The following is a 26745-nucleotide window of genomic DNA, read 5'->3' as shown; positions in this document are numbered from 1 at the left end:
AGTCTTCATGTAAATAACTGCACTTACTACAAAATGTTCCCTGTGCTTTTTAAAATCCAGTACTGTACTTGTCAAATAAATATTCACACCATTTAATTTACAAGTTGATTGGTGTCAGGCATCGGATTTCTGTTTTCTGATTGGCTAGTGAAAGGAGCACCGCCCCACGTGATCCCAGGTTCGCTTACGCACAACGGTGCGCCCTGGGCCATTATGAGCATTTCAAAGCAAGTTTTCATTTGGGGTCTCGCACCAGGTAAGTGCGGATATCATTCGGAGGTCGGCGGCGTACTCTTTAGCTGCACCGCCAACCACAATTTCAGGGCCTAGGCCTATACTCCATAAAGTTTAGAAGAATGAGAGGTGATCTCATTGAAACATACAAAATTATTACAGGGCTTGACAGGGTAGATGCAGGGAGGATGTTTCCCCCTGGCTGGGGAGTCTAGAACCAGGGGTCACAGTCTCAGAATATGGGGTCGGCCATATAGGATTCAGATGAGGAGAAATTTCTTCACTCAAAGGGTGGTGAATCTTTGGAATTCTCTACCCCAGAGGGCTGTGGAGGCTCAGTCATTGAGTATATTCAAGACAGAGATCGATAGATTTTTGGATATTAAGGGAGTCAAGGGATATGGGGATAGTGCAGGAAGATGGAGTTCAGGTAGAAGATCCACCAGAATGTCTCCTGCCCCACAAGAGGGGAGAACACACTGGATCAAGTCTACACGAGCATTGTAGACGCTTACAAGGCCATTCCCTGCCCCCACCTTGGGAAGTCTGACCACCTCTCCCTGTTTCTAGCCCCGGCATACAAACTGCTCATCAAAAGAGAGAGAACATCAATGAGAGCAGCGAAAGTATGGCCAGAGGGGGCAGTATCGGAGCTTCAGGATTGCTTCGAACGCACTGATTGGGGCATGTTTGCCCACAATGACATCGAGGAATACGCATCCACAGTGCTATTCTACATCAACAGCTGCGTCGAGGTCGTCATGACCCACAAAAATATCAGGTCATACCCCAACCAGAAACCCTGGATGAACGGAGAGGTCCGCTCACTGTTGAAAGCACGGGACGCAGCATTTAAATCTGGCGACGCGGCGGCTTACAGAGCAGCTAGGACCAACCTAAAAAAGGGTATCAGGACTGCCAAATGGAAACAGACACTGCGGATAGAGGATCACTTCCGCAACAACTCGGACCCCCGGCGCATGTGGCAAGGCATCCAGGCCATCACTGACTACAAGGGCAAAAACACCAGTCCCCCGGTCAGCGACGCCTCCCTTCCGGAGGAGCTTAACAACTTCTACGCTCGCTTCGACAGGGACAACAAGGAGCCGGCTACCAAAGCCTTGCCACCCCCGGAAGACCAGGTGCTCACTCTGTCGACCTCCGACGTAAGGGGCGCTTTACGCAGAGTGAACACACGAAAGGCTACTGGACCGGGTAGCATCCCTGGACGGGTACTCAAGGAATGTGCTGATCAGCTGGCTGATGTCTTCACCGCCATCTTCAACCTGTCATTAGCCCAGGCAGTAGTCCCTACATGCTTCAAGACCGCCACCATCATTCCTGTGCCTAAACAAGCGGCTGTGACGTGTCTGAACGACTATCGACCTGTCGCACTCACACCCATCATAATGAAGTGTTTCGAGAGACTGGTCTTAGCCCACATCAAAGCCAGTGTTCCTGCCTCCCTTGACCAACACCAGTTTGCCTATCGGGCAAACAGATCAACGGAGGATGCAATCACTACTGCTCTACACTCAGCACTGAATCACCTAGATGGTAAGGAGACCTACATCAGAATGTTGTTTATAGACTACAGCTCAGCATTCAACACTATCGTCCCCAACAAGCTGGCCACCAAACTCCAAACTCTTGGCCTGAACACTTCCCTCTGCAACTGGACCCTGGACTTCCTAACAAACAGACCCCAGTCTGTCAAATTAGGCAACCACACCTCCCCCCCCCCGACCCTGAACACGGGGGCCCCACAAGGATGTGTGCTGAGCCCCCTCCTCTACTCCCTCTTCACCCACGACTGTGTGGCTGTTAATGGTTCCAACACCATCATCAAGTTTGCAGATGACACCACGGTAGTAGGCCAGATCATCAACAACGATGAGTCAGCCTACAGGGAGGAGGTCCAGCATCTCGTGAAGTGGTGCGCCGACAACAACCTGGCCCTTAACACCAAGAAAACAAAGGGAATAATCGTGGACTTCAGGAAGTCCAAAGGCGGAAGTCACACCCCCATCCACATCAATGGGGCGGAGGTGGAAAGGGTGGCCAGCTTTAAGTTCCTCGGAGTCCACATCACGGAAGACCTCTCCTGGGTCCCTCAACACCTCCTCTCTGGTGAAGAAGGCCCAGCAGCGCCTATATTTCTTGAGGAGGCTGAAGGGATGTAATCTGTCACCCCTGATCCTCTCTAACTTCTACCGCTGCACTATAGAGAGCATCCTGACAAACTGTATCACGGTATGGTACGGCAGCTGTAGCTCCCATGACCGGAAAGCCCTGCAGCGGGTAGTCAAAACTGCCCAATGCATTACCGGCACCCGGCTACCGACCATAGAACATATATATCAGAAACGCTGCCTACGGAGGGCACGGTCCATCATCAAAGACCCTACCCACCCCAGCCACAGTCTGTTCGCCCTCCTACCATCTGGAAGACGCTACAGATGCATTCGCACCCGTACGACCAGATTTAGGAACAGCTTCTTTCCCAGGGCTGTCATCCTACTGAACTCCACAAATAAACACTAAAGCCTGCACATCTGCCAATGCACTTTATTATGGTCATATTTATGCTAATATACTGCAAGCCAAATGTATAAATGTATGTTGAATGTTTAAGTGTCCTAATCCAAATTGTACACTCTCGGGAGCCGCAAGCCTACATTTCGTTGTACTGCACTTGTGCACTAACAATGACAATAAAAGTTGATTTGATTTGATGATCTTATTGAATGGTGGAGCAGGCTCGAAGGGCCAAATGGCCGACTCCTGCTCCTATTTTTTATGTTCTTATGTTCTAACAAAAAATGTTGCATTTTCTACCACGCCAGCTAATTTGTAGCAGTACAAATTGACCAGAATCAGTTCACAGTCTGGTTATTTAATTTCAGATGATCTTCACTACTATTGTTGTGGTTTAAATCATCTGAACTTCACCATTAATAAACTACTCTGTCATCCAGCAAGGTAGCAATTACTGTAATTGTGATGTTTGATTGCACTACTTTACCTTATTGTTACTTTACAATTGAGTTTCATAGAAATGATTTTAACAAATTAATTATTTGGTCACATAAATGCCCATTTTATAATAAAGATTATATGATTACAATGAATCACATTTATAGAAACATTAATTGTTCTTTATATTTATCCTTCCATTATAGGAAGGCTATTAGATCTGTGGAAATGGTACAGCACAGGTGCACTAGATTTTGATTAGTGCTGTTTGATTAGTGATATTACAAATCTAAACTGACACTCCAGTGCAGTGCTGAGGGAGTGCTACACTGGTGGAGGTGCCGTCTTTCAGATGAGACGTTAAACCGAGGTCCCATCTGCCCTCTCAGATGGACATAAAAGATCCCATGGCACTATTTGAGGAAGAGCAGGGGAGTTCTCCCCAGTGTTCTGGCCAACATTTATCACATGGATGAGAAGTTACAGTTATGAAGAAAGTGGCTCAAAAATTGGGGCTATTTTCACTGGTTTCAAAGGTTAAAAGGGGATTTAATAGAGGTTTTCAACATTATGACAGGCTTGACAGGGTAAATAATGAAAAGCTGTTTCCACAATTGATGAATCAGTAATAAGGGACCATAGATTCAGGATTTTTACTAAAAGAGCAAATAGGGAACCTAATTTTTATTCTCATTGGATTATTAGAACAAAGAATGCTTTCGCATTGGAGGCAGACATTTTATATCATTCAAAAGAGAACTGACTAACTAGTTAATACTGAATATAAAAGAATATATAGGAAGAGAAATAGGATTGGTTACCTCCAGTTGACACAATAGAGATGGGCTGAATGGCCTCCTGTGGTGTGATTTTAGTGATCCTATGGTTTTCTAATGATTCAGCTGCAGTCCTGCTCCAGTTTCCTGTGATCTAGTTTGCAGCAGATGGTGTTCACTGACAATCAAAGCTTCATGACGCTGGATCTGGCGAATAGTGGAATTGCGAGTGCGCCAAATGTCACTGCAGAACCTGCCGATATAGCAGGCTGACACAGCGCCGCCGTGCGGCCAAAGCTGGGAATTACAGGCTGGCACAGCGCCGCCATGTGACCAGTTCGGAAATTGCAGGCAGACCACAGCGCTGTCGTGCGGCCAGTCGCGGGATTGCAGGCGGACACTGCGCCGCCGTGTGGCCGGTCGCGAGATTGCAGGCGGACAGTGCGCCGCCGTGCGGTCGGTCGCGGGATTGCATGCGGACCCTGCGCTGCCGTGCGGCCGGTTGCGGGATTGCAGGCGAACACTGCTCCGCCGTGCGGCCGGTCGCGGGATTGCATGCGGGCACTGCGCCGCCGTGCGGCCGGTCGCGGGATTGCAGGGAGACACAGCGCCGCCGTGCGGTCGGTCGCGGGATTGCATGCGGACACTGCGCCGCCGTGCGGCCGGTCGCGGGATTGCATGCGGTCACTGCGTCGCCGTGCGGCCGGTCGCGGGATTGCAGGCGGACACTGCGCCGCCGTACGGCCGGTCGCGGGATTGCAGGCGGACCCTGCGCCGCCGTGCGGCCAGTTGCGGGATTGCAGGCGAACACTGCTCCGCCGTGCGGCCGGTCGCGGGATTGCATGCGGACACTGCGCCGCCGTGCGGCCGGTCGCGGGATTGCAGGCGGACCCTGCGCCGCCGTGCGGCCGGTCGCGGGATTGCAGGCGGACCCTGCGCCGCTGTGCGGCCAGTTGCGGGATTGCAGGCGAACACTGCTCCGCCGTGCGGCCGGTCGCGGGATTGCATGCGGACACTGCGCCGCCGTGCGCGGGATTGCAGGCGGACACTGCGCCGCCGTGCGGCCGGTCGTGGGATTGCATGCGGACACTGCGCCGCCGTGCGGCCGGCCGGGGAACCGCCGCTCCCGGGCTCCCCTCCCCCAGCCAGAGCGACATGTGGCCGTGAGGCTCGGGCCCGGCGCTTCCGCAGTGAGCGAGTGGCTTCAGCAGGCGCTGGGGGGGCCGGGGAACGGACCCAAAATCGGGCGGAACCAGTTGCGGGTCGATGATGATCACATGAGACAGAGGGGGGAGTGCGCTTGAAGCCGAGAGAGTGCGGACTCAGGTGGGTGAGAGCGGAGCCGGGAGAGGCCGAGGCCCCGGGCCGGGACTTTACAAAGTGCGTGAGCGGCCGCCTCGGCCTCGGGTTGTTTGGCAGCCCGGCGATTTTTTGGGGCCGCCAGTTGTGGACTCTGAGGCGGGGCTTTATTTTCAGGCCGTGCCGCCGAGCTCGGGCCTTTGTCCGGTGAGTGGAGGCGGCCTGAGGACAACAACAGGCCCGGCCCGACGCTCCGAGTACGGCGGACGGTGGAGTCCCCGGGGAGGTTCGGGCCCGAACCGGCCCAGTGATTGTGGCCCCGGGAGCAGCGGCTCCACAGAGCGGCGGGAGACTGAGAGTGAATAATCTGCTGGGAGATTAATCTGATCTGCTGGGAAACAGGGCTGATCTGGGGGATAGGGACTGATCTGCTGGGAAACAGTATTGATCTGCTGGAAACAGACTGATCTGGGGCAACAGGACTGATTTGTTGTGAGACTGATCTGGGAGATTGGGACTGATCTGGGAGATTGGGACTGATCTGTTGGGAGATTGGGACTGATCTGCTGGAAACAGACTGATCTGGGAAACGGCTGATTTGTTGTGAGACTGATCTGGGAGATTGGACTGATCTGCTGGGAAACGGACTGATCTGCTGGAAACAGACTGATCTGGGAAACAGGGCTGATTTGTTGTGAGACTGATCTGGGGGATTGGGACTGATCTGGGAAATGGACTGATCTGGGAAACAGGATTGATCTGGAAACAGACTGATCTGGGAAACGGCTGATTTGTTGTGAGACTGATCTGGGGGATTGGGACTGATCTGCTAGATTGGGACTGATCTGCTGGGAGATTGGGACTGATCTGCTGGGAGATTGGGACTGATCTGGGAGATTGGACTGACCTGGGAGATTGGGACTGATCTGGGAGATTGGGACTGATCTGCTGGGAGATTGGGACTGATCTGCTGGGAGATTGGGACTGATCTGCTGGGAGATTGGGACTGATCTGCTGGGAGATTGGGACTGATCTGCTGGGAGATTGGACTGACCTGGGAGATTGGGACTGATCTGCTGGGAGATTGGGACTGATCTTGAAAAAAGGCGGCTGGGGGGTGACCTAATAGAGGTCTATAAAATTATGATAAATTTTGAGTGGATACAGAATGTTTCCACTTGTGGGGAAGAGCATAACTAGAGGCCATCAATATAAGATAGTCACCAAGAAATCCAATGAGGAATTCAGAAGAAATGTCTTTACCCAAAGAGTGGTGAGAATGTGGAACTCGAGATAAGCGAATAGAGGGTTATACTGATAGATTTAGATGAGGAAAATTAGAAGCTAGGAGCAGGAGTAGGCCATTCGGCCCCTCGAGCCTGTTCCGCCATTTAATGAGATCATGGCTGATCATCCAAATTCAGTACCCTGTCCCTGCTTTCTCCCCATATCCCTTGATCCCTTTAGCCTTAAATATATCTAACTCATTCTTGAATATATTTAATGAATTGACCTCAACGGCCTTCTGTGGTAGAGAATTCCACAGGTTCACCACTCTGGGTGAAGAAATTCCTCCTCATCTCTGTCCTAAATGGCTTACCCCTTATCCTTAGACTGTGACCCCTGGTTCTGGAGTCCCTCGCCATCGGGAACATCCTTCCTGAAGGACGGGAGGATGCTCAAGTAGAGCATAAATGCGGTCATTGACTAGTTGGGCTGAATGGCCTGTTTCTGTGCTGTATAGCCTATGTAATTGGACTCATCTGGGAGATTGGACTCATCTGGGAGATTGGACTCATCTGGGAGATTGGACTCATCTGCTGGGAGATTGGACTCATCTGCTGGGAGATTGGACTCATCTGCTGGGAGATTGGACTCATCTGCTGGGAGATTGGACTCATCTGCTGGGAGATTGGACTCATCTGCTGGGAGATTGGACTCATCTGCTGGGAGATTGGACTCATCTGCTGGGAGATTGGACTCATCTGCTGGGAGATTGGACTCATCTGCTGGGAGATTGGACTCATCTGCTGGGAGATTGGACTCATCTGCTGGGAGATTGGACTCATCTGCTGGGAGATTGGACTCATCTGCTGGGAGATTGGACTCATCTGCTGGGAGATTGGACTCATCTGCTGGGAGATTGGACTCATCTGCTGGGAGATTGGACTCATCTGCTGGGAGATTGGACTCATCTGCTGGGAGATTGGACTCATCTGCTGGGAGATTGGACTCATCTGGGAGATTGGACTCATCTGGGAGATTGGACTCATCTGCTGGGAGATTGGACTCATCTGCTGGGAGATTGGACTCATCTGCTGGGAGATTGGACTCATCTGCTGGGAGATTGGACTCATCTGCTGGGAGATTGGACTCATCTGCTGGGAGATTGGACTCATCTGCTGGGAGATTGGACTCATCTGGGAGATTGGACTCATCTGCTGGGAGATTGGACTCATCTGCTGGGAGATTGGACTCATCTGCTGGGAGATTGGACTCATCTGCTGGGAGATTGGACTCATCTGCTGGGAGATTGGACTCATCTGCTGGGAGATTGGACTCATCTGCTGGGAGATTGGACTCATCTGCTGGGAGATTGGACTCATCTGGGAGATTGGACTCATCTGGGAGATTGGACTCATCTGGGAGATTGGACTCATCTGCTGGGAGATTGGACTCATCTGCTGGGAGATTGGACTCATCTGCTGGGAGATTGGACTCATCTGCTGGGAGATTGGACTCATCTGCTGGGAGATTGGACTCATCTGGGAGATTGGACTCATCTGCTGGGAGATTGGGACTCATCTGCTGGGAGATTGGGACTCATCTGGGAGATTGGGACTGATCTGCTGGGAGATTGGGACGATCTGGAAGATTGGGCCCGATCTGCTGGGAGATGGGCCCGATCTGCTGGGAGATGGGCCCGATCTGCTGGGAGATGGGCCCGATCTGCTGGGAGATGGGACCGATCTGCTGGGAGATGGGCCCGATGAGCTGGGCGATGGGGACTGATCTGCCGGGCGATTGTGAATAATTGCCTTTTCCTTTTTTGGTGGAGAGAATTCCAACTTGCAATAATCGAGACTTTTTTTGTTGCTCCACATTCCTGCTGAATACTTTTACACTTCTGTATCCACCAGTTGACGTAACCTACAATTGTATGTATGTATGTATATAAAACTTGTAGAATCCATACTAGCTTTTAAAAGGGATAACTGTTTGACAAAGAAAAAGATTACAAGGGTATGGAGAAAGGGCCGAGGAGTGGGACTAAGTGGAAAGCTCAGAGAGCTGTCACAGACACGATGGGCTGAATGTTGACCGTCTCTACTGCAAAATTCTTTGATTTCTAATTGCTAGGCTACATTATATATTGAAATGTTGAAACCCATTGGAATTCAGACACACCAGTGCGGTGGTGTATTACGTATTTTAAGCCAAATTGTTATTTTGGTTGTGGCTCCAGTTAAAATTTCCCAAATCATTCCTCACCTGAAATATTTAACTGTATTGGAACAATTGTTTACAAAATACTTTCGTTATGAAAAAAGTGGAGTCTTAAAATATGCTATTAGCGTTAAATGAAGTTTTCCAGTTCAGTATTTTTAAGTTTTCATTTGTAGCGGAATCGATGTAAAACAGACTAAAAAAGAGACGCGTTCACTTGTTTGTTACTTTGAATAGTCCTGACCGTGAGAAACGTATCCCAAAAAGATGATAAAATTAAAGGCGGTATAAAGTAAATGTACAACTTGGTAGCTGTACTTTAACAAAAATGCACTAACTTGTGATGTCCTAGCATCATCATTTATTTATACTTCACCGTACTGCCACTTCCTGTTGTTTATCCATATGCGATATTGGTACCTTGAAGGTTAACATCAAGGTAATAGGTTTTTTCATGCAGGAAACAAGACTTGGTTTTAACTGTTTGCACATAAAACACATCTTTTAACCAATGTTCCCGCTTAGCTGCACATCCGCAATCTGCAGCCCCCAACGCAGGCCGCTCAACAGCGTTCTAATGGCAAAAAAAGTCGTTTGAATAGGCGGTGCAACCCCTTAAAGGGGCCACGCACCCCCAAAATAATTTAGCAGGAACGTTACTCTTTAACTCCTTCCTGCCCTTTGGGTATAAATGTTTCCGAACTAAATGAAAACTTAATACCAAGAGTACATTTGGAATGATTTAATTATTGACTGATTTGACGCCGATCTAATGGAAAGATGACTTAAGATCTGTTTTGCTGCAGTTGAAATGAGCAAAAATCTGGCACTAAATGTACATGTTAGAAAAAAGGATACCCTCCATGTCATCCTTCAGGCTGTTGTTTAAATATACTGTGACATGTTAAAGGAGCTCAATCTTTGTATATTAAGAGTACAGATTCATTCCAGAATGGCTGATTTTGAGCACACAATCGAGATGTATAAACACATTAGTCAATGAAGACATTGTAATTCTACACATTTTTGTCATATATTCTGCTGCTTTTGTTGGAGTAGAGTGATTTACAGTCTGACACATTTAGACATTTGGGTAACAGAATTGCAGTTCATAGAAACATAGCAGATAGGAGCAGGAGTAGGCCACTCGGCCCCTCGAGCCTGCTCCGCCATTCAATGAGATCATGGCTGATCATCCAAATTCAGTACCCTGTCCCTGCCTTCTCCCCATATCCCTTGATCCCTTTAGCCTTAAGAAATATATCTAACTCCTTCTTGAATATATTTAATGAATCTCTTAACAAAAGCACAAGATGCTGGAAATGCACAGTTGGTCAGTCGGCACCTGTAGAGAAAAAGGGACAGGTTAGCTTCTATGAATAGTCTCTTCAGAACTGAAAGATAAACGATAACCCATAAAAGTGGGGGCTGGGGCAACATGAGGGATTTGAAAAACCAGCTACAGCAGTGGCTTGCTTACAGGCTGCGTCCTCTAATCTGGTGTACTGGGGAGATCAAATGCACATTGCCAAGCGCCTCTGTTCTGTCTGCAGGTGTGACCAAGCTCTCTGGGGTGGCAGGCTTGCCTTCCTACAGGGCAGTAGTGAACCAGCTGGGTTTTTGTCACAGTCTGGCAGTTTTTATCGTTTTTTTTTGTGTGTCACAGAAATAAACTGATTTATCAAATTCAGTTTTGCCACTTGCCATAATGAGCCCGTGCCCAAGGCACTGCTTGTTATATTCGATTAGATTGATCTTTTCTCCCGGGGTCCTTGTGTCTTCCTTTAAATGAGGGGGCAGGGCACTTGTTTGGTTTTCCTGACACAGTTGGTTGCGAGTTCGATCATATTGTAAAACAGATCCACTCTATCAGAGAAAAGTTATGGCTGGGGTGGGGAGAAGGTAATGTTTCACATCTAATGTCATTAGGGTACATCAGTGACCATTCCATGACAACAAATATGCTTAGACTATTGGAAGAACTGATAGATTTACAAGACTGCTTGAATGGAATCCAGCTCCTGTTATGTATTTTTTTGAATTAATAAGGATTTCAATAGTTAAAAGCCTTTTGTTTTTGAAAGCAGTAGTATTTAATTTTTTTAAATTAGTTTATGGGATGTGGGCGTCGCTGGCAAGGCCAGCATTTATTGCCCATCCCTAATTGCCTTTGAGAAGGTGGTGGTGAGCTGCCTTCTTGAACCGCTGCAGTCCGTGTGGTGAAGGTACTCCCACAGTGCTGTTAGGGAGGGAGTTCCAGGATTTTGACTCAGCGACAATGAAGAATCGGCGATATACTTCTAAGTCAGGATGGTGTGTGACTTGAAGGTGGTGGTGTTCCCATGCGCCTGCTGCCCTTGTCCTTCTAGGTGGAAGAGGTCGTGGGTTTGGGAGGTGCTGCAGAAGAAGCCTTGGCGAGTTGCTGCAGTGCATCTTGTAGATGGTACACACTGCAGCCACGGTGCGCCAGTGGTGGAGGGAGTGAATGTTTAAGCTGGTGGATGGGGTGCCAATCAAGCGGGTGGCTTTGTCCTGGATGGTGTCGAGCTTCTTGAATGTTGTTAGCGCTGCACTCATCCAGGCAAGTGGAGAGTATTCCATCACACTCCTTACTTGGACCTTGTAGATGGTGGCAAGCCTTTGGGGAGTCAGGAGGTGAGGCACTCGCCGCAGAATACCCAGCCTCTGACCTGCTCTTGTTGCCACAGTATTTATGTGGCTGGTCCAGTTAATTATCTGGTCAATGATGACTCCCAGGATGTTGATGGTGGGGGATTCTGCAATGGTAATGACGTTGAATGTCAAGGGGTGGTAGTTAGTTAGACTCTCGCTTGTTGGAGATAGTCAGTGCCTGGCACTTGTGTGGCGCGAATGTTACCTGCCATTTATCAGCCCAAGCCTGAACAAATTGGCAGTTGTGAGAAATCACAACAGAATGTCAATTAAAAACAATTAACTCTTGTTGGCGAAAATCTGGTCTTTCCTAAGAAGAACGGCTTATACCTTGTAAATTGTACATATAGAGGCCTGACATGCAACATAAGGGACGGTATGATAAGTGGGATACTACACCAGCCCTCCTCTTAAATGTTATGTTGCATCCACTGTTACCGTGTTCATTTTATCTTTCTTTACCCTACTTTATCTTTGCTCACCATCCTTTAGTTGGGAGGTGGTGCAGCAGCTCCACAACTCTGCTAAAATCACTCTGGCAGATAAACTACCTGATGGTTTGTCTTGATTGGGACCCAGAACTCCCAATCACAGGTGGACAGGTGAAGCATGTGCCATTCTAGCTATTAAGACAGCCCAGTATTGTGCAGATGTTCTCTATCTGGCTCTAGAACTGAAAGCTGTTGTGTTGAGGATTAACTATTATGTTTATGAAGCCTTGAACTTTGAACATATTTAAATGTTGTTTCATTCACAGTTTTGTATTATCAACTGGGTGTAAAAAATGGGAGGCAGGAAATTAACAGACCCTACAGCCGTTCCAGATAAAGATGAAGATTTTGAAGGTAAATTTATACTTTGCTTTATATGTATTGTGATGTGTGTCAACTTTTAGAAATGTTTTGATTTTTAATTATGTTTGTAACCAATTGCTGTTCTGGGAACTGAAGTACAAAGGGGTCCTGGTGCACGGAACTCAAAAGGTTAGTATGCAGGTGCAGCAAGTGATTAAGAAGGCCAATGGAATGTTGGCTTTCATTGCTAGGGGGATAGAATATAAAAATAGGGAGGTATTGCTTCAGTTGTACAAGGTATTGGTGAGACCGCACCGGGAATACTGCATACAGTTTTGGTGTCCATACTTAAGAAAAGACATACTTGCTCTCGAGTCAGTACAAAGAAGGTTCACTCGGTTAATCCCGGGGATGAGGGGATGGACATATGAGGAGAGGTTGAGTAGATTGGGACTCTACTCATTGGAGTTCAGAAGAATGAGAGGCGATCTTATTGAAACATATAAGATTGTGAAGGGGTTGGATCGGGTGGATGCGGGGAGGATGTTCCCGATGATGGGTGAAACTAGAACTAGGGGGCATAGTCTTAGAATAAGGGGCTGCTCTTTCAGAACTGAGATGAGGAGAAACTACTTCACTCAGAGGGTGGTAGGTCCATGGAATATGCTGCCCCAAAAAGCTGTAGAAGCTACATCATTACATAAATTAAAAACAGAAATAGACAGTTTCCTAGAAGTAAGGGGAATTAAGGGTTATGGGGAGCGGGCAGGAATTTGGACATGAGTCTAGGTTCGGATCGGTCATGGCCCTGTGGGTAGCGGAGCGGGCCCAGGGGCCGTGTAGCCTGATCCTGCTCCTATTTCGTGTGTCTAATTCTGTTAGATTCAGGAGATGGTTCTGTGATAGTGGATTGGCGGTTAGGATCAGATCAGCCATGATCTTATTGAATGGCGGAGCAGGCTCGAGGGGCCGATTGGCCTATTCCTGCTCCTATTTCTTATGTTCTTATGTTAACACTGAGAGTGAAGGGTTGCAGTACTGTAGTTTCTCACTTTTTGATTTAACAGTGCAAAACGCATATTAAGTAATGTAGGAACCTTGGTTATCTGTGCATTCTCCATTATCTAAGACTTTTTTTTGCAGACAATGGGAGTCTAGTGGTATTCTGGTCTGCCATCTTTATTATTTCAGAACATTGGCTGCTGACAGATTGCTGGAGAGTAACAGCTTCTGTCTCTTAACACTGATCTTGTAGCTAGGGGTCGTGCTCGTACTTTTGGCCAACTCTCTTGGGTCTCTGGTGGAGCAGGTGGGTATGTGGGGAGGCTGTGAAATGGAAAATCAGCTGATCAACTGTTGTAGTTAGCTCGCCTTGCCAGCGGGAGTCTGGGTGAGTGCTGTAGGAGAAGACTGAGCTAGGCAGGGAAATAAGCAGTGGACAATAATTTGGGATGTCCTCTCCATTATATTAAATAATAATCACACTTCCACTGTACTCTAGTGGGTAGTCACTTGTCTTGTTCTTTTATTGCAGAGCTGTTGCAGGCTAGAGACAGAGTTGATGGGTGTATAATAGAGTTTATGCAAAGACTTGGTGTTCTTGGCCCGATGTCATTTTTGTTGGACACAAATATTTGCTGAAGTACAGACCTTACAAACGGCAGTTGCTGAAATAGCCATAAAGGAGTTTTAAAATGTTCTCCGACACTTAGTGTCAGTAAGTGACAGAATTTTCAGTGTGCTGCCTGTTTCCATCAAGGACTTTTGGTTATTCAAGGTTGGTCCTTTGTTGAGATCTGTTATTTAAAGAATGGGTCTTGTTGTCATGAGCACTTTTAAAGCTCGAGTCTGAACAATTATGGTTAGCTTTTGATTTGTATATTTCTGATGACTTGTTTTTTCATAATGAATGCTGACGTTTTTGATCTTGGGACGTGCGTGATGCCCATCCCTTGTTGCCGTGAGAATTTACTGGTCGGCACTGTTCCCTATGAGCTGCACGGTCACTTTGCGCTCCAGGGAACCCGCGCAGCCGGCTTGCCGGCTTTTCCATACAAAGACCGTGCTGCGTGGTATTTTGAACGGCCCGCGCAACCCCTTTAAGAGGCCGCGCAGGGCCAAACTTAAATTAAAGGGAACGTTACTGGCCGGCCTTCCTTTGAACCACTGCAGTCCTGGTGTTAGGTGGAGAATTTCGGTGACAATGCAGGTACGGTGGTTTATGTCCAAATCAGGATGGGGTGTAAGTTGAAGCGGAACTTGGGGGTGATTGCATTCCTGTGATCTTACTGCTTTTATCCTTCTTGGTGGTAGAGGTCTCAAGGTGCTGTCGAAGTAAGCTTGCTGAGTTGCTGCAGTGTATCCTGTAGATGGTACAAACTGCAGCCACAGTGCGTTGGTGCTGGAAGGGTGTATATTAAGTCCAGTTGTACGGGTGCCGGTTAAGCAGACTGCTCTGTGTCTGGATAATGTTAAGCTTCGTAAGTGTTGTTGCACCTGTACCCAACCAGGCGAGTAGGATGTATTCAGTCACACTTGTGATTTGAGCCTTGTAGATGATGGGGAGGCTTTGGGGGTTTAGGAGGTAAGCCACTCGTCGCAGAGTACCCGGCCTGTGGTTAATAGTGGTGGTTACTCCTACAATGCTATAGTTGATAGACATGTAGGTTGGTGAGGATATCAAGTGGGTTACACCCTCGTGTTGGTTCCTTCACCATCCGAAAGGGGTCCAGTCTAGCAGCTACGTCCTTCAGCTTGGTCTGTGGTGATAAACCCCCCTCCAGAGTATAGTCTATGCCCTTGTTTCCCTCTGTGCCTCCTCCAAGTGGTGTTCAGGATAGAGGCGTACAGATTTGTCAGTTGGTCGGGGTGATCAGTAGGAGGTTTCCTTGGTTTTATTTAACCTGAAGCCATGATACTTCATGGGATCAGGAGCCAATGCTGAGGAGTCCCAAGGCCACTCCTACCCGACTGTATAATCTCTGTGCTCCCCACCTCTGGTAGATCTATTTTGCTGACGGCACAGGACAAAATATGTGCCTTAGAATGTTTTACTACATTAAGGGCGCTACATAAATGCAAGTTGTTGTGACATAACCCAGGGTGCTTTGAGGATTCTGGGATATTGGCCAACAGTTCTCATTTTGTGAGGGCGGCTATGTTTCTTGACCAGCCTGTGCGACAGCTCTCTCAACTTGTGTCCAAATGCTAAGTGAGGAGGAATTTTCAGAGTCTAGTGGGGGCTTATTGCTGTTCGATCTGATCTATCATTGTTTTACAACAGAGCAGCTTGCTAGGCCATTTCAGAGGCATTAAGAGTTGACCATATATTGCAGTACTGGAGCCATGTGTAGGCCAAAATACTTAGGCATGGCATCTTCCCTTCCCTGGAGGACATGAGTGAAGCAGTTAGGATTTTTGATGGCAATCCAGCAGCTTTGATCATTTTTCCTGTTGCTAGCCCATCAGTTTTACTGAATCCAGACTTGCCACGGTGGAACTAAAGACCTCTGTTTTGCTAGTCCAGCACCATAACCACTACAGCACCCTTACTGGGATACAGCGCTTGACAGTGTTAAGGGAGCTGAATTCGCGCACAGCTGATGTTGAATCATCCCTGGTTTTCTGACATCACTTAAAGAAAAGTTTCCTAATGGCCTCCTTAATTCCTTCAAGCCACTGTGTCTGATTTCAGCCACACTCACTCTTCAACCAAAAATACGAAATCAGCAGAACGACGCAGGTTTTTATAATCTGGGTTTTGTTGGCGATGCAACTTTAAATCTGAGTTTGTAAAAGCACTTCTGGGGCTGGTAATTTCATTTTCTTTCTACAAAAAAGTGATTTCAATGACACTGGGTACAATATGCGCTGGAAGAGCTACTGAGTGGTAACTCGATCATAAGATGGAGGCAGATGAGGAAGGTCATTCAATTTATCTTGGCTCATTCCTTAAGAAAGACCCTACTCCCCCGCCCCCCAAATGGCATTAACTGTTTTACATGATTTTACCTGACCCTGCTCTACGCCATTCTAAATTTGCCTTTTTCCAGTTTAAACCCGAATCTCCTGTCCTACTCTAATGGTTTAGTTTGAGATAGTGTTCTGGATTTACCTTTACTATTTTATGTACTCCTATTAGATTGCCTCCTTTCAAGGCCGACAAGCCTAAGTTCCTCCCGTCTGTCCTCACAGTTTGGTCTTCTGATGCTACAGATCAGTCTTGTGGCTCTTCTCTCAACTGACTTCATGGCTTGAATGACTCTCTTGTTACTCGGGGATCAGAACAAGACGTAGTGATCGAGGTGTGGTCTGAGCAGAACACTGTACAGTTTGAGCATGACGTCCTCCACCTTCACTTGTACTGTTTTGGCTATGTAGTTCAGTGTGCTATTTGCTTTGTTGATTACAGCTCTACAGTGGGTGGGTCATGTCGATTGTTGAGTTTCCTGAAACTTTTCGGGTTTTCCCCCCCCCCCCCCCCCCCCCCCCCCCAAACTCCTTCTGATCAGCTATGCTTTGCACACGTCTGTATTCAATTTTATCTGCTCACTTAGATATTTTGCCTACCTCACTCTGTAGTTTCTGATCCTCCTCCTCAAGCTCAACTGCCCCATCTAGTTTGGTGTCATTGGTAAATTTGATCAGTTTGGATTAACCTTCTGAAAGAAATTGTTCATAGAACCTCTTTCCACTCAGTACTTAGCCCATCCTCCACATTGACATAACTCCTCCAACAAGTACTCACTGTTTCCTACCCTTCAACCAATTTCCTTTCCATTAGCAGGATGAGCATCCTTTCCACTTTAAGCATTGTAGTCTTTCATGAGGAACTTTGTCAAGTGCCCTTTGGAAGTCAAGATAGACCATGTATAGGGCCTTCCACAGTCTACTTAGGATGTCACTTGAAAAAGTTAAGGAGGTTAGTCAGGCAGGATTACCGTTATAAATCCATGTTGGGTGCTGCTTACTAGGTTATTGCAGTAAAAGTAATTCTCAAGCTTATGCTTGAGCTGTTCTGCCTAGCATTGATGCATGACTAATGAGTCTGTAGTTGCTTGGGTCTGTTTTGTCGCCTTTTTTGAAGATGGGACACTATGTTCAGCTATTTCTAATTTCCCAGTACCTCCCCGATACCTATTGACTTCTTCACTGATGGCCAGGGCTTCGTAGACATCATCTCTTGTGTCTCGTTGCTCCGTCCCAGGGGATTTATTTGCTGTGAGCCCTTTTAGCTTGTTTAGAATTTCTACCTCATTTATGTCTGTCATTAATTTCGCTCAGAATATTGCTGTTTTCCGAAGGCATATTCATGTCTTCCCTAATGAATACTTAGAGGAGGCGATCATTTAATACATTAATTAGATTATACTTGGGCTCGTCCTCAGTTTTGTCCGCATTACCATCTTTTAGGGCTCTCACTTCTGATTATCGTCTTGCACTACTTAAAGAATTTTTCACTGTTGTGTTTTGTGTGTGCATTGTGCTATTTTCCAGATCTACCTCTTATTGTTAATTGCTTAATTGATGACAGGTGCCATCGCCAATTAAAAAGGGAGCAAGTGCGCCCTTCTTAAAGGGGCACAACCCATAAACTGCAAGTTAAACAAAAATGACATGAAACTTAACAAATTAAATTAAAATTTTGATGCGGGAGGTGCTGAAGCACTCCAGTCCCTCAGGTGCCCACCAGTCACGGAGGGGCTCGAACGTGCCGGTGAACACCGCGTGCTCCATCTCCAGGGACAGCTGGGCGCGAACGTAGCCGCGGAAGAGAGGCAAGAAGTTGGGCTGAATGCCGCCCGTTGCCTGGACCTGTTGGTGGTCACCTTGGCTAGGCCCTAGAGTAGTCCTACAAGGAGGTCCTCCAACTTACACACGCCCCCTCCGCACCGGGTGGCCAAAGATCAGGAATGTTGGAATTAAGTGCAACCAAATATTGAAGAGCATCCCCTTCCAATAGCAGAAGAGGGGCTGCAACCACTCTCATGAAACACAGACTTCTCCAGGCCGCAGAGATTGCAGGCGGCCTGGGAGTCCGTGAATCTGCTCAAATATTTATTGTACGGGACTGCTCTGCGCAACACTCTCCACGCCAAATCCCCAATGGAAAAGGGGAGGACCCCCTGCGTAGTGAGCCCTCCACTGGGGATCCCTGCCTCCTCTGGGCTGAAAGATGGTACGCCAGGGCGTGTCCGGACAGCGGACGAGGACGATGAAGTGGAGAATGCGCAGGAGCAGCCCGTACAGGAAACCCTCCGTGGAATGGCACGGAGTGGATTTCCGAAAGACAGCTCCTAAGGGAGGTTTCGACGCCTGGCGCCGATGAGAAATTCTGTACAAATGGGGGTCAGTTCTGACGGGATCACTCGACACACCTCGTGGAGTCGGGGCCGGGTGCCACTTTTAGCGACTCGATGGCTTTGGCCGTGAACCGGACGCCGAGCCAGGACATACGCTATGCCAGCTCCTTTGGTGCCATCCAGTATGTCCCTGACTCTGACCACCTTGCCAGCCAGGGCCCTGTCCTCAGTCAGCCACCTGAGCCTATGTATTTTGTGGTTGCTATTTTCCAGATCTATCTCAGCCCCTTTGTCCTTTTCACATGTAGGTTTTTACCTCTTTTTCTAATGAAATTGTTAATCCATTTGGGGTCACGGTTGTTTAGCATATTCTTATTACTCTTGGGTGCACTTTTTAATCCTGCACACTCAGCATTATGCCTTTCAAGGTGTCTGAGGCTGAACCACACTGTTCGCAAACTTGGTGTCACATTTGACCCTGAAATGAGCTTCCGACCACACATCCGCGCCATAACTGAGACCGCCTATTTCCACCTCCGTAACATCGCCCGATTCCACCCCTGCCTCAGCTCATCCGCTGCTGAAACCCTCATCCATGCCTTTGTTACCTCTACGCTTGACTATTCCAATGCACTCCTGGTTGGTCTCCCACGTTCTATCCTACGTAAACTTGAGGTCATCCAGAACTCGGCTGCCCGTGTCCTAACTCGCACCAAGTCCCGTTCACCCATCACCCCTGTGCTCGCTGACCTACATTGGCTCCCTGTTAAGCAACGCCTTGATTTTAAAATTCTCATCTTGTTTTCAAATCCCTCCATGGCCTCGCCCCTCCCTATCTCTGAAATCTCCTCCAGCCCCACAACACCCCCCCCCCCCCCCCCCCAAGATATCTGCGCTCCTCTAATTCTGCCCTCTTGAGGATCCCTGATTATAATCGCTCAACCTTTGGTGGCCGTGCCTTCTGTTGCCTAGGCCCTAAGCTCTGGAATTCCCTCCCTAAACCTCTCCGCCTCTCTACCTCTCTTCCCTCCTTTAAGACGTTCCTTAAAACCTACCTCTTTGACCAAGCTTTTGGTCATCTGCCCTAATATCTCCTTGTGCGGCTCGGTGTCAGATTTTGTGTTATAACACTTCCGTGTAGCTCTCTGGGACGCTTTACTACGTTAAAGGCGCTATATCAATACAAGTTGTTGTTCTACTTGTTCACCACTGAAGTATTGTTTATCAAATGCCCCCAGTCGATATGCTTAAGCTCTTATTTCCTTGAAGTTAGCCTTTCTAAATTTATACTAGCAGATCTTCTGTGTGGTATTACTTGCAATGAATCAGAGGACATGCTGTTTTATGAAGGGTAAGGGTGTTGCCAACAAAGTGTGATGGGAAAAGTTTTACATACAGGAAGTGTGCACAATACACAAACCGTTTAATATATTCAATACATAGATTGATAAATGGTTGTATCGTGGACTTGTTGTCTTTGAAGCCCAGATCATGTTGAACTTGAGTATTTTGTGGTTGCTATCTCTGAAAGGTACCATAACTTCCATTTCCTGTATATAATCGGGGTGATTTATCATTAGCCAGCCAAGATATGCGCTGGGTCACGAAGCAGCCATATGTTACATTTAACAACTTGGACTAGGGACCACTTGGCAGTAAACTTACAATCTGTTTGCATTCTGTTGATAACCTTCTTTGTAGATCCTTTATTCTGGAAAAAGAAATAAAAGTGAAATTTTAAATATTCATTGTGTACAGGCAAATTAAATTGTGTCCAAGCTCGCAGCATCTGATGCTGTATTTGCCTCGTGTTTCTTTATGCTGCCGGAAATCTGAATGTTAACACCATGATTTGATTACGGAAGAAAAAACCTTAAAAGACTTTCTTGTCAGTTTGCAAAGTATTTATAAAGAAATCCAGAACAGAATGCACATAGATTGAAGTCTTGCCCCTAAAATAAAAATTACTGGCTGAAATACCATAGTTGAAGCACCTACAATGTATCCCTGTGTTTATTTGTATAATAGAAGTAATAAAGTATTCATGTTTATCTGTGTTTTATTGTGTCAGATTAAATTTTGCAGCTCAAGTATATAAAAATGGTTCAGAGATCAGATCCGCATGCATTAAGATGACCGCTGACTATATGTACTCCATAAAAGGCCATTTGAAAGATTCTGTACAGCAAACCTTTTCTCTTAGAAATGGCCAACTAATGTGAAATATGTAGATTCTGAAACATACAAAGTTCTGAAAGGGCTCGACAGGGTAGGTGCTGAGAGGCTGTTTGCCCTGGCTGGAGAGACTAGAACTAAGGGGCATAGTCTCAGGATAAGGGGTAGGCCATTTAGGACTGAAATGAAGATGAATTTCTTCACTCGGAGGGTTTGGAATTCTCTACCCCTGAGGGCTGTGGATGCTCAGTCATTAAGTATATTCAAGGTGGAGAGCGATAGATTTTTGGACTCTAAGGGACTCGAGGGATATGGGGATCAGGTGGGAGAGTGGAGTTGAGGTTGTAGAGCAGCCATGATCTTATTGAATGGCGGAGCAGGCTCGAAGAGCCATATGGCCTACTCCTGCTCCTATTTCTTGCGTTCTTATGTTCTTATATAGTGCAAGGCTTCTGTTGTCTCGGGATATGCCTGTACTTCAGCTGCAGAGGTAACCATGTACTGAACCAGGGCACTCCAGAACAAATCGGCTTTCTGACCTGAGTAATCCAAGAGTCTGTTTTGTGAAGTAGGTGTACTCTGGCTGCAATATTCAACCAAAAACTGTTCCTGATCCATATAGACTAATGTTGCACAGGGCAGTGTCTTTACCTAGTAGACCATGAAGCATATTTTAGATCTAAATCAGTTATTAGCTCTGAAAATTAAATAACCAGATTGCAGATTGGTGGGTAAATTGTCAGCTCCCGGTTAGAGGAAACTAGCATGAAATGGCTGCCCTTCTTTCTCTTTTGAAACGTGACATACACATTAAATGTAAGACTTAATATATAAAAGCTGTATATTTCACATCACATTTCTGCAGCATTGCTGCTGCTAATCACGTATGAGTATCCATTATCTTCTATGTATTTCACTGATCGGCATCACCATCTATTGATTGCTAAAGCCATCAAAATAATCGTGTTTTTGCTGTAATTGTAAAAAATTGGAAATGGTATATTATTCAGTGTGAAATCAGCCCAGAGAAAAGCTGTATGATCAACGCACATTTGTTTGTCGGTGAAGATCTGTTATTGCAGAGAAATTGACTTGAAATTACAAAATGCAACTGTAACATGTATGAGGCAAGGACAATATAAGCTATAGAAAAAGCAATTTGGTTCACTTTGGAAAGCTGCTTTATATAAACATGTTTGAGATGCAAACCTGCTCAAAATTTAGAATGAAAATGAACTGTTTTAATGAATCTAGAACAAATCCAAACTCTTACTGCATTCTTACTCAATCCTTTTATTGGCTTTCAAGCTAATGTTTCTTTCAAACATTGTAAACTGAATTCTAGTTACTGTACTACAACAGGAAGATGACTGAATAACCTTCACTCGATGCCTCCACATAATGCCTCAGATGGTAATATTGAATCTTACGTGCGATCCGTGCCTTTGGTTTACGTGAAACACTGGTTTGACCTCCATTTGTAATTGTCTAATATCCCATTCACACAGTTGCTGGCAGTAGCCTTCAAATTGGCAAAATCAATGAGCTGTCATCTGGGGCCTTGTGCATTTCTACATCAATGTGAATGCTTGAGAAAGAAAAGAAAGACTTGCATTTATATAGCGCCTTTCGCGACCACCGGACGTCCCAAAGCGCTTTACATCCAATTAAGTACTTTTTTTGAAGTGTTGTAGGAAACGCGGCAGCCAATTTGCGCACAGCAAGCTCCCACAAACAGCAATGTGGTAATGACCAGATAATCTGTTTCTGTGATGTTGATTGAGGGATAAATATTGGACATGTTTATTTGCAACATCTAAAGCTCTGATTGGTCCCCTTGGAGGACAAGACACACCCAGCAGTTTCTCTGGAATGTGAAATTAGATTCTCCCTGCCTATGTAATCAGTTACTTTGCCAAGTGTAATTCGAGCCTTTATGACTGCCTACTCCTGACAGAACAGAGCTCACTTGGAACAGACAGGGCTCACCCTCATGGATTAAGACCTTCTCCCACCCCCCAAACAAGTTCCTGCCTCCACTGCCCGAGTTCCTGACCGCCTCCTCCTCCCCCACCCGCCGCTGGAGTTCCTGACCTCCTCCTCTCCTCCTCCCCCCGCCCGAGTTACTGACCTCCCCCCGCCCGAGTTCCTGACCTCCTCCTCCTCCCCCTGCCCGAGTTCCTGACCATTCCCCCTGCCCGAGTTCCTGACCTTTCCCCCCTGCCCGAGTTCCTGACCTTTCCCTCAGCCCGAGTTCCTGACCTTTCCCCCAGCCCGAGTTCCTGACCTTTCCCCGTGCCCGAGTTCCTGACCTCCTTGTGCCCGAGTTCCTGACCTCCTGCCCGAGTTCCTGACCTCCTGCCCGAGTTCCTGACCTCCTCCTGCCCGAGTTCCTGACCTCCTGCCCGAGTTCCTGACCTCCTCCTGCCCGAGTTCCTGACCTCCTCCTGCCCGAGTTCCTGACCTCCTGCCCGAGTTCCTGACCTCCTGCCCGAGTTCCTGACCTCCTCCTGCCCGAGTTCCTGACCTCCTGCCCGAGTTCCTGACCTCCTCCTGCCCGAGTTCCTGACCTCCTCCTGCCCGAGTTCCTGACCTCCTCCTGCCCGAGTTCCTGACCTCCTCCTGCCCGAGTTCCTGACCTCCTCCTGCCCGAGTTCCTGACCTCCTCCTGCCCGAGTTCCTGACCTCCTCCTGCCCGAGTTCCTGACCTCCTCCTGCCCGAGTTCCTGACCTCCTCCTGCCCGAGTTCCTGACCTCCTCCTGCCCGAGTTCCTGACCTCCTCCTGCCCGAGTTCCTGACCTCCTCCTGCCCGAGTTCCTGACCTCCTCCTGCCCGAGTTCCTGACCTCCTCCTGCCCGAGTTCCTGACCTCCTCCTGCCCGAGTTCCTGACCTCCTCCTGCCCGAGTTCCTGACCTCCTCCTGCCCGAGTTCCTGACCTCCTCCTGCCCGAGTTCCTGACCTCCTCCTGCCCGAGTTCCTGACCTCCTCCTGCCCGAGTTCCTGACCTCCTCCTGCCCGAGTTCCTGACCTCCTCCTGCCCGAGTTCCTGACCTCCTCCTGCCCGAGTTCCTGACCTCCTCCTGCCCGAGTTCCTGACCTCCTCCTGCCCGAGTTCCTGACCTCCTCCTGCCCGAGTTCCTGACCTCCTGCCCGAGTTCCTGACCTCCTGCCCGAGTTCCTGACCTCCTCCTGCCCGAGTTCCTGACCTCCTCCTGCCCGAGTTCCTGACCTCCTCCTGCCCGAGTTCCTGACCTCCTGCCCGAGTTCCTGACCTCCTCCTGCCCGAGTTCCTGACCTCCTCCTGCCCGAGTTCCTGACCTCCTCCTGCCCGAGTTCCTGACCTCCTGCCCGAGTTCCTGACCTCCTGCCCGAGTTCCTGACCTCCTGCCCGAGTTCCTGACCTCCTGCCCGAGTTCCTGACCTCCTGCCCGACTTCCTGACCTCCTGCCCGACTTCCTGACCTCCTGCCCGACTTCCTGACCTCCTGCCCGACTTCCTGACCTCCTGCCCGACTTCCTGACCTCCTCCTGCCCGACTTCCTGACCTCCTCCTGCCCGACTTCCTTACCTCCTCCTGCCCGACTTCCTTACCTCCTCCTGCCCGACTTCCTGACCTCCTCCTGCCCGACTTCCTGACCTCTTCCTGCCCGACTTCCTGACCTCCTCCTGCCCGACTTCCTGACCTCCTCCTGCCCGAGTTCCTGACCTTTCCCCCTGCCCGAGTTCCTGACCTCCTCTTGCCCGAGTTCCTGACCTCCTCCAGCCTGAGTTCCTGACCTCCTCCAGCCTGAGTTCCTGACCTTTCCCCCAGCCCGAGTTCCTGACCGTTCCCCCAGCCCGAGTTCCTGACCTTTCCCCCTGCCCGAGTTCCTGACCTCCTCGTGCCCGAGCTCCTGACCTTCCCCCTGCCCGAGTTCCTGACCTCCTCCTGCCCGAGTACCTGACCTTTCCCCCTGCCCGAGTACCTGACCTTCCCCCTGCCTGAGTTCCTGACCCCCTGCCCGAGTTCCTGACCCCCTGCCCGACTTCCTGACCTCCCCCTGCCCGACTTCCTGACCTCCCCCTGCCCGACTTCCTGACCTCCTCAAATCAAATCAACTTTTATTGTCATTGTTAGTGCACAAGTGCAGTACAACGAAATGTAGGCTTGCGGCTCCCGAGAGTGTACAATTTGGATTAGGACACTTAAACATTCAACATACATTTATACATTTGGCTTGCAGTATATTAGCATAAATATGACCATAATAAAGTGCATTGGCAGATGTGCAGGCTTTAGTGTTTATTTGTGGAGTTCAGTAGGATGACAGCCCTGGGAAAGAAGCTGTTCCTAAATCTGGTCGTACGGGTGCGAATGCATCTGTAGCGTCTTCCAGATGGTAGGAGGGCGAACAGACTGTGGCTGGGGTGGGTAGGGTCTTTGATGATGGACCGTGCCCTCCGTAGGCAGCGTTTCTGATATATATGCTCTATGGTCGGTAGCCGGGTGCCGGTAATGCGTTGGGCAGTTTTGACTACCCGCTGCAGGGCTTTCCGGTCATGGGAGCTACAGCTGCCATACCATACCGTGATACAGTTTGTCAGGATGCTCTCTATAGTGCAGTGGTAGAAGTTAGAGAGGATCGGGGTGACAGATTACATCCCTTCAGCCTCCTCAAGAAATATAGGCGCTGCTGGGCCTTCTTCACCAGAGAGGAGATGTTGAGGGACCAGGAGAGGTCTTCCGTGATGTGGACTCCGAGGAAAGCTGGCCACCCTTTCCACCTCCGCCCCATTGATGTGGATGGGGGTGTGACTTCCGCCTTTGGACTTCCTGAAGTCCACGATTATTTCCTTTGTTTTCTTGGTGTTAAGGGCCAGGTTGTTGTCGGCGCACCACTTCACGAGATGCTGGACCTCCTCCCTGTAGGCTGACTCATCGTTGTTGGTGATCTGGCCTACTACCGTGGTGTCATCTGCAAACTTGATGATGGCGTTGGAACCATTAACAGCCACACAGTCGTGGGTGAAGAGGGAGTAGAGGAGGGGGCTCAGCACACATCCTTGTGGGGCCCCCGTGTTCAGGGTCGGGGGGGGAGGTGTGGTTACCTAATTTGACAGACTAGGGTCTGTTTGTTAGGAAGTCCAGGGTCCAGTTGCAGAGGGAAGTGTTCAGGCCAAGAGTTTGGAGTTTGGTGGCCAGCTTGTTGGGGACGATAGTGTTGAATGCTGAGCTGTAGTCTATAAACAACATTCTGATGTAGGTCTCCTTACCATCTAGGTGATTCAGTGCCAAGTGTAGAGCAGTTGTGATTGCATCCTCCGTTGATCTGTTTGCACGATAGGCAAACTGGTGTTGGTCAAGGGAGGCAGGAACACTGGCTTTGATGTGGGCTAAGACCAGTCTCTCGAAACACTTCATTATGATGGGTGTGAGTGCGACAGGTCGATAGTTGTTCAGACACGTCACAGCCGCTTGTTTAGGCACAGGAATGATGCTGGCGGTCTTGAAGCATGTAGGGACTACTGCCTGGGCCAATGACAGATTGAAGATGGCGGTGAAGACATCAGCCAGCTGATCAGCACATTCCTTGAGTACCCGTCCAGGGATGCTATCCGGTCCAGCAGCCTTTCGTGTGTTCACTCTGCGTAGAGCGCCCCTTACGTTGGAGGTCGACAGACTGAGCACCTGGTCTTCCGGGGGTGGCAAGGCTTTGGTAGCCGGCTCCTTGTGGCCCCTGTCGAAGCGAGCGTAGAAGTTGTTAAGCTCCTCCAGAAGGGAGGCGTCGCTGACCGGGGGACTGGTGTTTTTGCCCTTGTAGTCAGTGATGGACTGGATGCCTTGCCACATGCGCCGGGGGCCCGAGTTGTTGCGGAAGTGATCCTCTATCCGCAGTGTCTGTTTCCTTTTGGCAGTCCTGATACCCTTTTTTAGGTTGGTCCTCCTGCCCGAGTTCCTGACCTCCTCCTGCCCGAGTTCCTGACCTCCTGCCCGAGTTCCTGACCTCCTCCTGCCCGAGTTCCTGACCTCCTCCTGCCCGAGTTCCTGACCTCCTCCTGCCCGAGTTCCTGACCTTCCCCCTGCCCGA

General features: G+C 48.6%; 1 protein-coding gene across 4 annotated transcripts in view; it reads left to right on the top strand.

The window, feature by feature from the left end:
• The first annotated feature begins 5079 nt into the window (after positions 1-5079).
• Positions 5080-26745, top strand: part of scaf11 (SR-related CTD-associated factor 11) — a 69604-nt gene continuing 47938 nt past the window's right edge. For 3 of the 4 annotated variants that reach the window (XM_086009394.1, XM_086009393.1, XM_086009392.1), the window contains exons 1-2: positions 5081-5312; positions 12163-12250. In XM_086009394.1, coding sequence (XP_085865520.1) covers positions 12236-12250 — 15 coding nt within the window. In that variant the 5' untranslated portion in view covers positions 5081-5312; positions 12163-12235. Of the gene's footprint in view, positions 5313-12162; positions 12251-26745 lie in introns of all 4 variants that reach the window. The other variant, XM_086009395.1, reaches the window with a different exon arrangement.

This window comes from Somniosus microcephalus, chromosome 16, assembly GCF_052327205.1.
Source record: "Somniosus microcephalus isolate GS21.2 chromosome 16, FLI_Smic_1.0, whole genome shotgun sequence".
Classification (NCBI taxonomy): domain Eukaryota; kingdom Metazoa; phylum Chordata; class Chondrichthyes; order Squaliformes; family Somniosidae; genus Somniosus; species Somniosus microcephalus.
This window is presented reverse-complemented; position numbering and strand designations above follow the sequence as displayed.